The following is an 18279-nucleotide window of genomic DNA, read 5'->3' on the forward strand; positions in this document are numbered from 1 at the left end:
ATATATATATATATATTATAGGACAATATATATGCATATATTATAGAACAATTATTTAACAGGATAATTTAGAGTTAGCAATCAACTGCCTTGCTTGTTCTTAAAATATAAAAAAGAAGAGAATCCTGCAATAATACACACAAACAGAGCCATCCTGAAAGAGCTAACTTTCATAGAGTTTAAAACAGGAGAGTCAGGTGTGCTCCAGGACTAATAAATGCCATGAGCCTGATGGGGTTTTATTAGTATTTTCAAGAAAAGTAAAAGACATAATTTGTAAACCTTTACTAAGTATATTTCAATGGTCATTCAGACAGGAAAAGTGCCTGATGACTAATGTGACTCCAATCTATTAAAAGAAGAGAAACTGGATGATAGAAATTCCAATCTTAATAAGCCAATGTCTTACACAATGGATAATTAGAGAAACTACAGTAAAAAAATTATAAGAATATTCAGATTAAAGTAATACACTAAATAACAGGGGTGACACGGTGGCGCAGTGGTGGCGCTGCTGCCTCGCAGTAAGGAGACCTGGGTTCGCTTCCTGTGTCCTCCCTGCGTGGAGTCTGCATGTTCTCCCCGTGTCTGCGTGGGTTTCTTCCCACAGTCCAAAGACATGCAGGTTAGGTGAAATGGAGATCCTACATTGTGTTTGGTGTGTGTGTGCCCTGCAGTGGGCTGGTGCCCTGCCCAGGATTTCTTTCCTGCCTTGCGCCATGTGTTGGCTGGGATTGGATCCAGCAGATCCCTGTGACCCTGTAGTTAGGATATGGTGGGTTGGACACTGACTGACTGACTAAATAACAGCCAGCATGGGTTTATGGGAGGAAGATCCTTACAAAACAAATGGTTAGACTTTTTTTAAATAGGCAACTGGACTAAATGCAGCTTGATGTTATTTTGTTGGGCTGAATGGCCTGTTCTCGTCTAAATCTTTCTAATGTTCTTATGTTCAGATAAAAGCAAAGCAAATGACCTATTCCACCCAGTGGTTCAAAAAAATGAAACAGTCCAATGTCAAATATTAATTCCAAAACTAGAAGCCATTGGAAACACACAGACCTGAACTTCAGGCTGGTAAATCAGTCTGAGATAAGACTACAGATATGAAGAGAATTAGGTCATCAGTGGAGCCTCTCTGGCGTCTGCGTTCAGACCATTACTTTTTCTTATTTATGCTTCCAACCTGCTTATGATGGGAACAATCCCCAGACGAGATGCAATCAGGCACACATCCACACTCACTCATGGTCTTCCAGTCCAACATACAAGGCCATGAGATGTGGGGAGAAAGCTGGAATACCCAGAGAAAGCCACACAAATACATCGAGAACATCTGAAGCCAGAAGTCTGAAGCTGTAGGGGCAGCACTCAGCACTGTACCGCCCTCATACTCATATTCAATAGTTCAACTTTGACTTCCTTTAAAAGAAACATAAAAGAAACTCACACTGATGACATTGACTCCTACAAGTAAGCTTGTGAAATTTGCAGGGATATTAGATATGGGGAAGCCTGCAGAAACATTTCAAAAAGATCAAGATGAACACTTGGTAAAATTAAATTTAACATAGAAAAGTGCAAAGTATAACTTGTAGAAAAAAGAAATATTATATATACAAGATGTGTGATAGGAAGAAAACTTGGAAAAGGATTTACACATTTAAGGTGGAACAACAATCTCATAATCTAGGCAACGTGCAGAAGCCATTAAAAAGGCCAATAAAAAGTTAGGATGCATTGAGTAAGCTGTTGATCATACTGTAAAAGAAGGGATGATATGTTCAGAATTGTAGGTCACACTAGTGAGGCCTCTACTGGAATCCTCTGTTTAGGGTCTGCTCACCTCGCTGCAAATGAGATACAGCAGATCTACAGGACAGGCAGAGGGGAGCCAACAAGAGCATCCCAGGACTAAAGGACACCTCCTGCTGTGGCAGGCTAAGGAAATTCAGCGACTTTAGTCTTGAGCAGAGAAGGCTCTGTGGGGACCTAATCTGGTTTAATACAATTTTACAAAGTATAGGTAACATTAACCCACCAGAATTCTTTCTATTAAACACTGCATCACGTAATCGGGCAAAACAGAGGAAATTAAGGGCAAAGACTGAAACTAGAAACCACATTTTTATTCAAGGAATAATAAAAATCTAAAAAAAAACCTGCAATCGAAGCAGAAACCTTTACAACTTTTAAATAGTATACTAGATGAGATACTGGAACAATTTAGCTATCACCAAACCAAACAAGCCTGATGGACTGAATGGTTGGTCAGTCTTGTTACAGTATGCTCTTACCATATATCAGGTCCTAAATACTCAGGGTAGATGAAAATATGTAAATGTTTGTACAGTGGATAATGAGTGTAAGGCACAGCAGGAAGGAAAGTTCAGACACTGATGTGTTGAGTGCCATGGTGGCACAATAATTAATCTCGGAGACCTGGATTTAAATCCCAGCCTGATTGCTATCTGAGTTTGCATTTTCTCCCCATGCCCACATGGTTGTGCAGGTTAGAAGGTTACGTTAATTAGCAAGTTTGAGGTATTGTGCCTTGATGCTAGCCAAGTTTCCACAGCTGCAAAATGATAGATAGATAGATAGATAGATAGATAGATAGATAGATAGATAGATAGATAGATAGATAGATAGATAGATAGATAGATAGATAGATAGATAGATAGATAGATAGATAGATAGATAGATAAGAACACCTGTCATACAATAAACATGTTTTTGTACTTTTTTCTAATAATCTTAGACAAATGATGTGACATGAAATTCTTCACACAATATCCAGAAAGCTGCTCCATGTGCTGATGGCCTCATTCCACAATGTAATGAAAAATGGATGAAAGGATGAAAGTATACGTCCTTATTTCAATGGCAGATGTTATTATCTAAACCACTTTTACATTCATTCAGATAGGTACACCTTTACACAGTATAAAGGAATACTAAATGAAGGCTTATTTGAAGGATTGCTGAGGATGGCCTCAAATAAACCAATCAAAATAGTCACTGCAAACACACACTCCAAGTGTCTTTGTCATTATTCATAATTATTTATTATTTATTTTGGAGCTAATTATATTACATTTCACATTTCATTGGTTCTCCCTAGACTGGACTGCAGAGCAACAAATTCAGCAAAATTGGAAGCGCAAAATATTACTAGAAAACAGTAATTTAGCCATAAGCATAGCCCACACATAGCCACTCATAATATTGTGTTGAATTTCTCCATCCATCCATCCATTTTCCAACCCACTGAATCCGAACACAGGGTCATGGGGGTCTGCTGGAGCCAATCCCAGTCAACACAAGGTGCAAGGCAGGTACCAATCCCGGGCAGGACTCCAACCCACCGCAGGACACACACATACACCAAGCACACACTAGGGACAATTTAGGATCACCAATCCACGTAACCTGCATGCCTTTGGACTGTGGGAGGAAACCCACGTAGACACGGGGAGAACATGCAAACTCCACGCAGGGAGGACCTGGGAAGTGAATCCAGGTCTCCTAACTGCGAGGAAGCAGTGATACCACTGCCCCACCGTGCCGCCCGTGTTGAATTTCTAAATATAATTATTTCAATTTAGAATGGGGAGGTGGGGCCAGTCTTAGCAGCATCAGGTAGAAGTCAGAAGCCTACTATGGAGGTGGCACCAATCCATTGCAGTGTAATCCAGAGGAGTGGTTTGGATGGAATGGGTGAGCAGTGCCCACCCAAATAGTTGTATGCTAACCCAATGAAAAATTAACAAAAATAAAGTTTTGGTATTTATTTGCTTTCCCTGCATATCAAAATACCCATTCCAGGACGACATCAATGTAATGTGACTGGTGCACACTCACACGGGGCCAGTTTATAATCACCATTTAATTTAAAACACAAATCTTTGGGAAGAAACACTGAGTATCCAGCTGAAAATACAGGGATTTTTCACAATTTCCATAGAGTTAGCGACTGGATGCAGGATTTAATCCCAGATTGATGAAACCAAGAAGTCACAGAAAATCAGCACATTCAAATATTTGTAACTGATGGAATTTTAGCTTTAATAAATTTATTGGCGGTGAGTGCATGCCTTAAAATAAATGTCATCTCTTCTAGATGTTGTTTGGGCTTATTATAGTGGGCATTGACAAACGCTATAATAGGCCCACTTTGTTAATCAGCCCTCACATCATATGCGCAGAATTCCCCAATGAAGCTACATGTCTCCTATTAAAAGTCAGTCTAATTAATATTTTGCCATTTTGTTTTCTTCACCCTTGGCACATTTAGCAAGGCCCGTTTCCCTATTGTACTGAGATGTCTGCTCACACTTGTAATTCATCAGCCTTGGTATAAAAAGGAATATTTTGATAAATTTTTAATTAGGTTATTCCTATGATTTAATGTTCCGCTGCTTTGCTAGGTCTATAGCAATATATCTCTCCCATTTATGAATGCATTAACACAGAGATCCCACGGCACTAACTTTTCTATTGATACGCCAGCAGCGGAGACGTATCAGAGTACGTTTGCAAGCGATGGAAACGCCTTTAAGCACAAAACATGCTAATTTATTTTAAGTCACCCCCTGCTATGTATCAGTGATGCAGCTATTTGGATTGCCCGAAGACTCCAACTGCAATATTTAACAGTTTTCATCCATCCATCCACTTCTAACACATTTACGATGGGAACAATTCCTAGACGGGACTCCAATCAGGCACACATCCACACTCACTCATGTTCTTCCAATCTAACACACACAACGTTACTATGTGAGGAAAAAGCAAGAGTATGCAGAGAAACTCCCACAAACATGGGGAGAACATCTGAAGTTAGGATTCTGTAGTTGTGAAGAAGCACTTATGACTCTGCCACTCTTATACTCATCTTCATTAATCTAGTTTTAACTTGGCTTGAAAGAAATATAAAAAATAATAATGCACAGCTTGACCCCCTACACCTATAACATACTGGAAGGATGTTGAAGAGAAAGGCAATTAAACAAAGCTGACACAATTAAAGCATTCAATTTATCTGTTAGCCAATACGAGGCCTGACCAAACTCCAGCAGGATGGTCAGTCACTTGCATTGAATAGTTATGCTAATCCTACAGACTGTGGAACATGACAGCAAATCCATACAAGCATGTCCAAAATAATAAAACAATATATAAAGGAGTCTAGATAGGATTTGAACTGGGGTCCAGGTGCCATGAGACTCCAGATTTGCTCACTGTGCTACTATACTGCTCATACATAGTTTATCTAATAAAATCTAGTCTTGTTAATAAGTAAGGACACCCCAAGGATTTATTTTTTTTATAACATACTAGGGAGCTCTGCCCCCTGCTCGCTTCGCTTGCCAACCCCCGTGCGGGCCCTATAGTCATATCCCGGATCTGCCACTGGCGACGAATCGTGCTGTGCTTTTGGATAAATATGAGTATCAGTACTGTCTTTGATATCTCTGTCTTTCGAAACTATTATCGCTGACAATTCGTCACATGTTGGTTTATTATATATGCGAGCGTGATCTTTCGGATTCATATAGAAATCCAAGAAAACTTCTTTGTCTGTGTTTTTCAGATAAATTTTGTGTAAAGTGCAATACTTTTGGACGTATGGATTTGTATCCATTATTGGCTTTAGAATTTCTAATATGTCCGATCGTTTAACTCTTTCGATTCTATGTTGTATCGCTTCTTCATGATCATAAATATAAACCTGACCGAATTGTAGTTTCTTTGAAATTAAACTTGTCGTAGCTTTAATTGTTGTGGGACCACAGATTCTCATAGTGTATGGTCCTGAATCATGTAAACCTACGTTTTGAGCATTGAATGATGCGAATGCAAACAGATTATTGTAGATTCTGATATTTTTTTAGTGTTTGTGGATTTCACTTTCACCAAATAACAAATCTTTTACTTCTTGCGGATAGGCCTCTTCATTAGGAAGAAACACTACTTTTCCCTGATGGCAACAGGAATTAGACAATCTACAAATCTCCGACTTAAACTTTAAACCCGAACAATATCTACATACTTCTGTCAAATCACCTATGTCCATATATTCGATCTCTTTTCGCTGTTCCGTTATTTCCCGAGTAATAATTTCCATTTGTTAGCGCTAATGTGATCTTTACTATCATCTTTTTGAGACTTTCGAATTTTAGTACTTTCATAATCTCTAACCTGCTCTGCATGTGTATCACGCCAACATTTTTGAACCTCTTTCTGATGTTCTACTTTGTCGTCTACTGTTTGTCTTTTATTTCCACTCCTGGGCATAGTTAAATCTCTTGGCAAAAGTTATGTCTCATGGGACTTGAAATTATCTCTCTGAAAAAGTCTCATCTCATCCCAAGATTTTATTATATAATAGACAGATGTGAACATTTATTTAAATAATATATATAGATAAAGGTGATAAAACAAATATCTTACCACATTTACATTTTGTAGTGTATTATATAATTTAAATACACATGAAAATTGTGCATATGAAAAATTAGGTCCACCCCTTAATTTATTATTACCTCAGATACCTCAAATTAGAATCAGATGCAAATGATAAGAACATCATTAGAGAGGATCTTGTCTGAACCTTTCTTATTTAAACCTCAGACGTTTAGTTTGGTTTGCTCTTTGTTATTGAAGTGTGTCTTATCACTATATGAAGTTCCAAAGAGCGCTCGGAGGCCTTCAGTAAGAAAGTTCTAGATTTTTATCTTTTGATTTGATATAATTTGTTAAACCTTGAGGGGATATTGTCTTTTCACCTAACCTTTTGGGGGTCAGACAGCATTGCCAGTCATTGTACAGCAGCCTCTGGAACAATTTTCCATTTTAAGGGCCATGATCGAGGGCCCAGTGAACAGGATTCCATCTGGCAGTGACAGGATTTGAACCAGCAGTTTTCCAGATACCAGCACAGATGATCATTAGCCACAGAGCAACCACAAGTCTGGAAACTGGTTAAAAAAAATCCCCAAACAACTGGAAATCAACTGTTTCACTATCCAAAAGATGATCTATCTGAGAAGATTTCAAACAACTGTCAGCTTGACCAGGTCAAGTATCTCCAGCACGTTCATCCAGAAAGCAGAATGTACACCCCTCAAACATGGCACAGCTGACAAAATTCTGTACGGAGGAGTGGGAAAAACATTCACCCAGTCGATGTCAGTGACTGCTAGATAGTTAGAGGAAATGCTTGCTTGAAGGGGCAGAACCATCTAATAGAACCAGAGGTGGACTTGCTTTTCCACAGACAGCAATAGTATAGCTGTTAAATTTTCAAGCTTTTTTCCAACTACATCACCTTTATCTAAAGAGCCTGTTTAAATAAAGATCAAATATGTGTTCGAAAAGAAAATAACATTCCATGAGGTGTACTTACTTTTTCACATAACTGTATTTCACTAACTGCTATTCTGTTACACCCTTAAACCCTTTATCTCAGTCAGGATTCAGAAATACAGTGGAATGCGACAATATTACCCCTCATGTTATATCAGGGCCTACTGTTTAATACTTTAGACTGTTTTGCCATCCCATTTACACCAATTCTGTCTAAGCATTAGCAAAAAGGAAAATGAAAGTGTGTTAACTCTAATTAAAGTATTTTTTTAACAGAAAGTACAAGAAATAGCTTTTAAAAACTGCCTCACCCATTCTGGATTAGTAGAAGGCTTGGGTTTGAAACAGAGGACAGGACTCACACTGGACCATGCCAAGTGTGTAGTACTGTCTGAAACACATTAGCCCAATTTCTATGCCACTGTGACCACCAACACTTCTTCCCTGTCATGTTTTAATGAGAACACATATTCACGTGGACCTGTTCTGCAAACAGGTGGGCATTGCTGCTGAGAAGTGTCATTACACCTCATTGGCAGCATTTCAAAGGAAAGTCAGAAAAACAACCAAGACTCACAGGGCAGCAATTTTGGTGTGAAACTGCTGGTATCAGTGTGAAACTTGTGTGACTGAGAGAGTGAAAGTGAGTGAGAGAGATGCACTACAGGCAAATCGGTTTCTATGGCAAGAATAACCATCCACTTTTCACAAAAATGTCTTTTGGCCATTAGTGCCCACTTCATGTGCCCGTTTACTTCACAGTCACAACGGTTTTGCTGTACGCAGGCTAATTTCACTGAGCACTCCTAAATACACAACATAATACTTTCAATCAGCAATTAATTTTATGAAATGATTAGCATGTTTGAAATATTATTTGTGAAGGTGAAATTAAGGGTGGCATCAGATACAAAACGATGTATTAAACTACACTGCACTTTATTAATACCTTCACTGGTCATACAAATGCATAGCTGGGTGATGTGAGATGTTACTGCTATGCGACTATGCTTGTTTTCCACAAAATTGAAATTATATAACACTTAGAGAAACATTTCAGCATCCAGCATGTATCTCTGCTACTTTGTTCACATGTTGACAACATATCTCCAAATGCCACCCCCTCCCTAAACAGTAATTTTAAATGTTTATGTAATCATGTGTAAGCCATACAGGACATTTTGTAGATAGATAGATAGATAGATAGATAGATAGATAGATAGATAGATAGATAGATAGATAGATAGATAGATAGATAGATAGATAGATAGATAGATAGATAGATAGATAGATAGATAGATAGATAGATAGATAGATAGATAGATAAGAACCTGTCATACAATAAATAGATTTCTGTACTTGAATCAAAATACCAAAAAAAGATGCCACCCTACAACAAACATTTTCTTTATTTTCAGAAGCTCCTAATTCAGATTGGTATACATTTACAAAGTATAAAGGAAGACTTAATGAGAGCTTATTTGAAGGATTGTTGAGGCTGACCTCAAATAAACCAAACAGTTGCTGTTTTAGTCTTTTTATTTATTTATTTTTTTAACTCATTGCATTACAATGACTGGTCCTCCTAAAACCTTCCTGACTGAAGTGGCAATATAACATATTCAGCACCATGGGGAGCGCAAACTGTTACCTGAAAACAGTCATTTAGCTAAATGCATATCCCACATAGATGGTCATAATATTATGTAAAATGTGTAAACATAATAATTCCAATTCAGAGTAGGGGGTGGAGCCAATTTCAGCTGTATCGAATAGACGTCAGGAGCCTACCATGGAGGTGGCACCAATCAAACATTGTGCCTACCCATATGCACACCAGGGGAGTGGCTTTAGGTGAATGGAAGGGGTGAGCAATGCCCACTCAAAAGGGTGTTCTTTCCACCCATTGAAAAATTACCTTTCTTTATTAATTTTCCTTCATACAAATCCAAATGCCAACTCCATGTCGACATCCTAGCCACATGACTGGCACACACTAACATGGAGTGAATTTAGAATTACCATTTAACTAAACACACAAGTCTTTGGGATGTGGAAGAAAAACTAGGGAATGCATGATTTAAAGTAAATGTGATTGGTTCCAGATGTTGATAGGGATTATTAAAGTAAGAAGTAATAGACACTATAAAATTCACATTCTTATATACAATTGTGAAATAATAGATAGATAGATAGATAGATAGATAGATAGATAGATAGATAGATAGATAGATAGATAGATAGATAGATAGATAGATAGATAGATAGATAAGAACTTTAAACTCGATTTTGTCAATGAAAAGGCATTTTCACATCAATAAACAAGCATTGCCTGAAGGTGTGCTGCAACAATAAACAATTCATTAACGCAATTATTGCATAAGAAAAATTTGTGATATTCAGCTCAGTTTAAGAATAAAGTTATGCATTTTAGATATGTGGAAGAGACATGTGTTGGACTTGTAGGTGTTTCCAGAAAGGATCCCAGAGCTTAACCCTGGTTGTAAACTGTTATCGACGGGTTTCCTCTGTGTTTTTAAGGGAGGAGGGTTTATGCTATGGATTTAAATGATTTTGACATCTACAGAGACGTCGGAGTTTGAAAGAAAGGTGGTGTTGATGGCGGAGAGCGCATCATGTTTTAATATATTAATATACCAGCAACATGTATAATTTTTTACTGTTGGCTAAGAATCATAAATCTGATGCGTGCAGAGTGGTGTACCACAATATGAGGTCGGATCCTAGCGTTAATACTGTTTCCATTGCATTATAATTATTATTATTATTATTATTTATTATTATTATTATTATTATTATTATTAACATCCAAATCCTCTACACATTTCTATCTACTCTTTTGTGACCTCTTTTGTGTGCCTATATGTTTCATACCTGCTAAAGACTTAGACAAGCAGACAAAAGGTCTGCTGTATGGGAAAAAAAAAACAGGATAACGTCGGCAGACTGTGCCGGGGTCCCGGCGGTGATACCTTGTCTAGACGGGACTAGGAAACCCGATTCATGTTATTTGCAGTCTTTTTTTTGCAGTCTATTTTTACGCTTTCACCCACTTGAGAAAAGGTAAGAAAAAAAATCAAAGAATCGGCGCGCATCGGTGATGCTCCCTTTCTTTTCCTTATAATAAAATGCGTATCCTAATATCAGCACACACACACACACACGCACACACACGCACACACACGCACACACACCCCATCCCCAAACACACGCACTTCTGTCACACACGTACACGGGCGCGCGCGCGACCACCTTTTTCACGTATGAGCGTATGCCTAAACAAACAGATGATGCTCGCTAATGATACAAGACTGTTTAAAATGCATCTCTATTTAGCATCTTCACCCTAGCTCGGAGGGAAAACAAGGACGAGAGTGCCAGCGAGAAGAAAAGGGGTGGCACCTCAAACTGTGAAGAGTCTTCTTGCATCTTGACAATAGCCCGACCTACATGTTTCAGGAATTCGCCACCATCAGGTCCGCGGAACCATTGAAGGCAAACAAAATCAGAAGATGCTTTTTGGCCCCTTAAATTGATTCACACCTATCCATATGTAGAGCCCCCTTCCCCACCCCCCACTAATCATAAGTAAATTAGATTAAATTAACGACTGTCTATTATCTTATCAGCTGGAACAGAAAATTGCAGCTGAAGCAACACAGAATCGGTCTTGCACTCCGAAACAAAAACGAACAAAAAGCAGATAACCTAAGCCAAATGGACGCAACTTAAGGCAGACACGCACACACATGCAAGCGGTGAGCATTATGGTAATGCAAGATTATTAGCATGATGGTAGCATTTACACCAAACTCATCCCCCACAGCCCCCCTCCAAATTCCAATCCCCCCCCCCCTCCCCAAACCCCCCACCCCCGGTCGAAATTAAGCCCACCGGTTAGTGTTACCTTTGTGCATGCCTGTGTATCTATCCTTCAGCACCGTCAGTTCATGGATCTTTCCAAATTGTTCAAAGAGAGGCTTCAGGTCCTTTTCCTCCAGATTCCGTGGGATCTGCCCTATAAATAGCTTTATGGCATCCTGGTCCTTCATGTTGTTGCTGTCGGGATGGATGGAGAGGGGTTCTGACCCGTTCATGGGTTTGGGGAAGGCGGACGGAGGTTGCTGGCTGGCTGCTGCGACCAGGCTGTGCGCCGGATGAGGAGGAAAGTGTTGCTGTTGCCGTCTTGTTTCAGCCTCAGCGAATCTGGCCATCGTGCGCTCGGAACAGGCTGGATAATAATGATAACACATGCGCGTGCGCGCACACACACATACACGCGCGCAGGAGCGCGCAAACTCAGGCACAGATACACAGAGAGAAAGAGAGAGGGGGGGGGGGGGGGAGCAAGTGCTCAGCTGGAACCCTCGTCTGGATTTCCAGCCCTCTGCCCCCCCACCGTAGACAGATGAAAATTCAACTGAAGACTTACTGCTGAAGGCTGCCCTCTACTGATTGGAGAGCAGTTACAGCCTCGTAAAAGGAAAAGCACACAGTTGACGAGGCTTACAAAGATAAAGCCAAATATAGAATATATTTCTAAAGCTAAGTTAGATTATAGAATATATTTCTAAAGCTAAGTTAGATTATATGTCGACAACCAGGTACGTAACCTTTTGAATGGGTTCAAGAAAGATGCATGTTACACACTGTGATATAGTGTAGAGCTGACTCACCGTGAAAAGAAACGAGTTAAAAGTTATTGTAATGCTGAAATGGAAAGAAATGAAAAGACACAATGTTTCAGCCGTACAGCCTTCATCAAGACTGTAACTGAAAAGGAAAAAGCAGGTAGCATATACTGTATATAAGGGGAGACAAAGCCAGGTCAGATGAAAGCAGAAGGTGATAAAGAAGAGAGAAGATAGTGGAAGAGATTAAATGTGACTTGGTCATTAAGACCTGGAGACATATTTAATCATAACACATTTAAGCCTGTTTAATTGTGGAAATAGACACAGATTACAGGCCATTGTCTTTGTAGAATGGCAGCGTGGGTTCTCTCTGGATGCTTGGGTACCCGATAACATGCAGATTAGGCTAACTGGCCTGATGAGTATCGATATGTACATGAGTGAGCAATGAAAAAAAAGTAATGACAACAAACACTGGCAAGGTTCCTGGGATAATGATGGGTGGAGAACGGTTGGAGCAGGTGGACTCTTGTCTGTTTGAGGAGTAGAGGACTCTGTGGGTGAGGTGAAGTCAAGGCTGGCCATGGGCATGGCAGTAATGATGAATATGGAAAAACAAGTCAGTCAGCACCTTCACAAAATTGGGCTTGATGGAAGCCTTGGTCTGCATGGTAGTGACTTAAGTATGTGAAGCCTGGATGCTGAAAAAAGAAAAAGAAAGACTCATTCAGGGTTTCAAGAACAAATGCATCAGAAAGTTGCTGAGAATTTCATGGATGAAGATCATGACCACTCAGCTAGTTTATAAGCTGGCTACTACAGAAAGTGAATTGCTGAGTTACATTAAAACCTGCAAGCTAAGATAATTCAGGCATGTGATGAGACAACACGTTACCACTGAAGGTAGTGCGATGATAGGTCTTGTGGAAGGGGTCAGAGGGTGTGGAAGACTAAGGATATGCATATGAATGACAGCATCATGGCTTGGAGTGGCCAGTCTGCTATGCACTACTCGAAACAGAAGGCATTGGTCTCAATTGGTATCCACAAATGTTATGAGGCAACGACATTGCAGTGACATGTCACGTGTCCCAGAAAGGATTGCTGCTGTGTCCTGTAATGGTTCCTGCCTTGCTCCTACTGGGATAGGCTTCTTCTCGTGTGACTGTGGACTGAACAAAATAGATAATAGTAACGAATGGGTGGAAGGAGATGCAGAAGATTTTGTGTTCATCCACGATAAACTGACCAGTGTGAGTAAGCAAGTATGTGAGATTCATCCTTAACCAGGCTTGGCTCCTTACATGCTGAGCAGCAACTCTAAAATCAGTGTGATAATATTATTAACCCATATTTAATTGTGCACATACATGTGCAGTCAACTGCTGCCTCACAGTTATAGGGACCTGGCTACAAAACTCAGCCCCATGACAGTCAGCATAGAGTTGCTGAGTCTTTGTGTCTGTGTCCTGGCACCCTAGGTTTCTTTACATCTCTGCAAAATGTGCATATATGGTTGCTTCTAGACTCTAAATTGGCCTAAAATGAGTGAGCATCTCTGTGTGTGAACAGGCTATACAATATACTGGCACCTCACCCTGGAATGGGTCCTAACTTGCACCCAGTGTTGTCAGGATGTTTACTCAATGAGCAAATTCTTAGAAACACTATATTAATAGGGTATATGGTCTGTTGTTGCTCGCAAAACAGCCTCGGTTCCTTGTGGTATAGATTCCACAAGATGTTAGAAACATTCCTTTGAGATTCTGGTTCATGTGGACATGACGACATCACCCAATTTTTACAGATGTGAGAGCTGCACATTCATGTTCTAAGTCTTCTGTTCTGCCACATCTGAAAGTGTTCTGTTGGATTCAGATTCGTTGACTGGGAAGGCCGCTGAAGAACACTGAACTCATTGTCATGTTCAGGAAACCAGTTGGAGATGACTTTTGCTTTGTGATATGGTACATTATCATGCTGAAAGTAGCCATTAGGTTATGAGTAAATTGTGGTCATGAAGGGATGCACATGGTCAGCAGCAATACTCAAATAGGCCATGGCATTTAAGTGATGACTGATTGGTATTAACAGACCCAAAGTTTGCCAAGAAAACATTCCTCACACCATTACAACACCACCACCACCTGCCTGGACTGTTGGCATAAGGCAGGCTGTGTGCATGCCGTTGGAACCAAATTCTGACCCTACCATCTTTGTGCCTCAGCAAAAATTAAGATTTATCAGACCAGGCTATATTTTTCCATCCTTCAGCTGTCCAGTTTCGGTGAGCCTGTGGTCATTCCAACCTCAGCTTTCTATTTAAGACTGACAGGAGTAGAACCCGATATGGTCTTCTGCTGTTGTAGCTGAAGGTCCTGAAGGTTCAATGTGTTGTGGATTCGGAGATGCTTTTCTGCTCAACACAATTGTACAGAGCAGTTATCTGAGTTACTGTAGCATTTCTGTCAGCTCAGACCAGTCTGGCAATTCTCCTCTGACCTCTCTCATCAACAAGGCATTTTGGAATGTAATCACTGATCATTTTTTTTTCTGAATATACTCTGGAGTCTGTTGTGTCTGAAAATCACAGGAGATCAGCAGTTATGGAAACTCTCAAGCTAGCCTGTCTGACACCAATAATGATGCCACAACTGAGATCATATTTTTCCCCATTCTGGAGGTGGATGTGAATATTACCTGATGCTCCTGACCTGTATCTGCATGAAGCTATGCATTGCACTGCTTCCACATGATTGGCTAATTAGATAATTGCAGGTGAACTGGTGTTCCTAAGGATTTGCTCAGTAAGTGCATGTGACGGTGTCTTGTAATGAACCAGCGCCAAGGCTTCTGTTTAGCATCATATGCTGTTTGGAAACACATGACAATGTCCTGTTAAGCAATGCTGTACCACCATAGAGGCAGTTTCAGCTTTGTACCAGATGCTTTGGAGAGTGTATGAAAAGACTGATACCCCACACATGGATAGTGGCTGCATGGTGTCAGATTCTGGCAGCTTAGGCTTTGGTCTCTGACACCATTACAACTGGATGGACTTGTTTAAGTAAAGAAGTTGATACTAGGATGTTAACTTCATTTGCTGTCAGGTTGACCAGTCACTGTAAACAGGTCTTGCGTGGGTGAGAATGTGACCGAGTGAAGGAGTGAGTGACATCCTGCTCAGTTTTAGTCTCTGTCTTGCGCCTGATGCTGCCAGAGTAAGCCCCGACTCCCAGCAACCTTGAACAGGGGCAGCAAATGTGTTGATGGATATTCAGTAGACATTAAGAAATTATGTCTCAGATTTTTTTGTTAGCCTGCAAAGTTAAAATCTGACTTTAACATATTATGTGGTATATGCTGATATTCTATGAAAAAGTCACAATTCATAGTAAATATTAATGAGTCCCGGTGCATCAAGAAAATTTCACTGGGCATGTGCGGTTATTCAACGGTGCGTAAAGTGCCAACCTCTGACAGGTTCCAAATTCCATGGCGATGCTGGCAGAGATCCCAGTTCAGCAGATAGTGCTCCGTGTGACCTTTAATAAGTCATTCCGCCTCTCATGCGATGCTCTTTAGATGTAGTTTCCTATTAAAGTCTCTGTTGAGTCTCTGGCTCCCTGTGCGTCCCTCTGTCAAGTAATCCTTCTGTTCCATCCATAAAAGAATTAGTGAAAGTGTATTTGCTATGGTTTGTTGATACAGAGATCTTTATAAATTTTTTTTATGAAGAAAGAGAATGTGTTGCAGCCACTGTGTTATTTTTTATTCCAAACATGGATCTGCAGGTCAGGCTCTGACATTTACTATTAATTGAATATTGAAATGTCTAAATCCTCCCCCATTAGAAATGATGCCTGTGTCTTGGGGAACGAAACTGCGATACAGAGTAAAAGAAAAAAAAAAACACTTAACAACCAATTATGAGTTCACAGACCATCTTTCATAGAAATCATCCATGAAAAATTACTCGGAAAAAGGAGCAAAACTCAACAGAAAAAAAGCAGAGGAGATCAAAAGCGGCACAACACAGAAGAAATTCAGGAACATCGGGTGCAAGGCAGGAGTCCACTATGAATGCGACACCCATACATCGCATCATGCACTCTACACCAGGGGTCGCCAACTCCGGTCCTGGAGGACCACGGTGGCTGCAGGTTTTCATTCTAACCCTTTTCTTAATGAGTGTCCAGTTTTTGCTGCTAATTAACTTCTGTTGAACTAATTTGAATGGATTTGCTCTTGAAGACTCAGACCCCTTGTTTCTTTTTCATTAATTAGCAGCCAAACAATAATGAGATACAAAATGAGCCAAAACAAATGGTGTCCATCATACAATATCTGAAAATAAAGAACGATGAAGGTCTCAGATCCCTAAAGCATTTTAACAGTGCTGCTCTTAGAAAGAGACAAATCAACAATTTCAGAAATGTCTACTAATACACCATGAGAGCAGCAACAAGCTACAGAATTAAAGAACGGGTTTAATTAACGACAAGAATTGGCACCTCATTAAGCAGTTGGTTGGAGTGAAATTGGTTGGAGTTTGAGGCCCAGACTTAGTTGATCTTTTGTTGGCTCCCTCACTTCACATTTAATTTCTGTTTGGGTGCCATTTAAGGAAAGAAATGAAGTCATTCAGAGGAACGACGAAGAAATAAAAACATAAAATCAATTAAAATGAATTCACAAGAAGTTAATTAGCAGCACAAACAGGGCACTCATTAAAAAAAAGGGTTAGAATGAAAACCTGCAGCCATGGTGGTCCTCCAGAACCTGAGTTGGTGACCCCTATTCTACACTATCCGATTAAAATTAAATAAATATGCAAATAAATTAAAGTATTGTGAAATGTGACATGTAATAAATAATAACATGAAAATGTGAGGGCGGCACGGTGGCGCAGTGGTAGCGCTGCTGCCTCGCAGTAAGCAGTGGGTTCTCTGCGTGGAGTTTGCATGTTCTCCCCGTGTCTGTATGGGTTTCCTCTGGGTACTCTGGTTTCCTCCCACAGTCCAAAGACATGCAGGTTAGGTGCATTGGTGATTCTAAATTGTCCGTACTGTGTGCTTGGTGTGTGTGCTGGCGCCCTGCCCGGGGTTTGTTTCCTGCCTTGCACCGTGTATTGGCTGGGATTGGCTCCAGCAGACCCCCGTGACCCTGTAGTTAGGATATAGCGGGATGGATAATGGATGGATGAAAATGTTAGTAAAATAAATAAATGTTCCACAAAATATATTTTTTGTTGCTTATATTCTTATGTATTTATTTAAACTTTGTCTCTCACCCAGGGACCCAGATACAGTCATGCATGCATTTACCTCATTCGGACTGGACTATTGTAATTCTGTGTACCAGGGTCTGCCATACAATGTCAGCTTGTTCAAAATGCTGCAAGTATAAAGCAAAGAAATCACACTTCCCAGTGTTGGCCACACTATACCGACTACCTGTAAAATTTAGAATTCAGTTTAAAGTTTTGTTATTTATTTTTAAAGCCTTACATGGCGTGGCTCTACAATACATTTCAGATCTTCTCCAGGCATTTCTTGTTTTTACTGTTCGCTTTTATTTATTTCTTTGTAATTGTTTCTAATGTTATTTGTGTTCTCTTTTGCTCAAGTATATTTTATGTTTTTTTACAAACTTTTTAGTTGTAATAAGGCGCTATATAGGTGCCTGACCTGACACAGACTCACACTGGAGGCACGTATAAAACCAAGAAAGCCTTTTATTTTTCTTCACCTGTGGGGCACATCTTCCCCGTGACCCCCACAGGCACAACACAGTCCCAAGTAGATAAAACACCCAAAACACAAGCACAAGCACTTTTCTTTGGCACCACCACTCCTCCTCCAAGCTTCATCCTCCTCCTCCTGACTCTGGCCATTGAGTGGTGATTGCTGGCCCCTTTTATAGTCCAGCCGGAAGTGCTCTGGGTGGTTGATTGCTGAGTTCCAGCTGTACTTCCGGGTGTGGCAAATACGGTGCCCATAAGGGCTCATGGGTCCCAGCTGCAGCACCCCCTGGCAGCGCCTGCGGGACCCAACAGGGCTGCACCCAACTCCAATTCCCATGGAGTCCTGCGGGAAACCGAGGCACCACTCCAACCCAGGAGGGCTGCCATCTAGCATCCAGAGGGAGGTATTGCACAGTCCATGGCTGCTCCCCCTGAACGTATAGCTGTATAGCATTTTGGTACAACTAATACTGTTTTTTTTAAATGTTCTATATAAAAAAGGGA

The 18279-nt window shown here is 40.3% G+C and overlaps 1 protein-coding gene across 8 annotated transcripts in view; it reads right to left on the reverse strand.

Moving 5' to 3' along the window:
* The window catches only part of celf5a (cugbp, Elav-like family member 5a), a 635748-nt gene extending 624046 nt beyond the window's left edge, over positions 1-11702 (reverse strand). For 4 of the 8 annotated variants that reach the window (XM_051935295.1, XM_028816369.2, XM_051935294.1 and 1 more), the window contains exon 1: positions 11303-11701. In XM_051935295.1, the coding sequence (XP_051791255.1) occupies positions 11303-11648 (346 nt within the window). In that variant the 5' untranslated portion in view covers positions 11649-11701. Of the gene's footprint in view, positions 1-11302 lie in introns of all 8 variants that reach the window. The other 4 variants (XM_051935296.1, XM_028816370.2, XM_028816371.2 and 1 more) reach the window with 3 other exon arrangements.
* Between the last annotated feature and the right edge of the window lie 6577 nt (positions 11703-18279).

The sequence above is a fragment of the Erpetoichthys calabaricus genome, chromosome 12, assembly GCF_900747795.2.
Source record: "Erpetoichthys calabaricus chromosome 12, fErpCal1.3, whole genome shotgun sequence".
NCBI classification, from domain to species: Eukaryota; Metazoa; Chordata; class Cladistia; order Polypteriformes; family Polypteridae; genus Erpetoichthys; species Erpetoichthys calabaricus.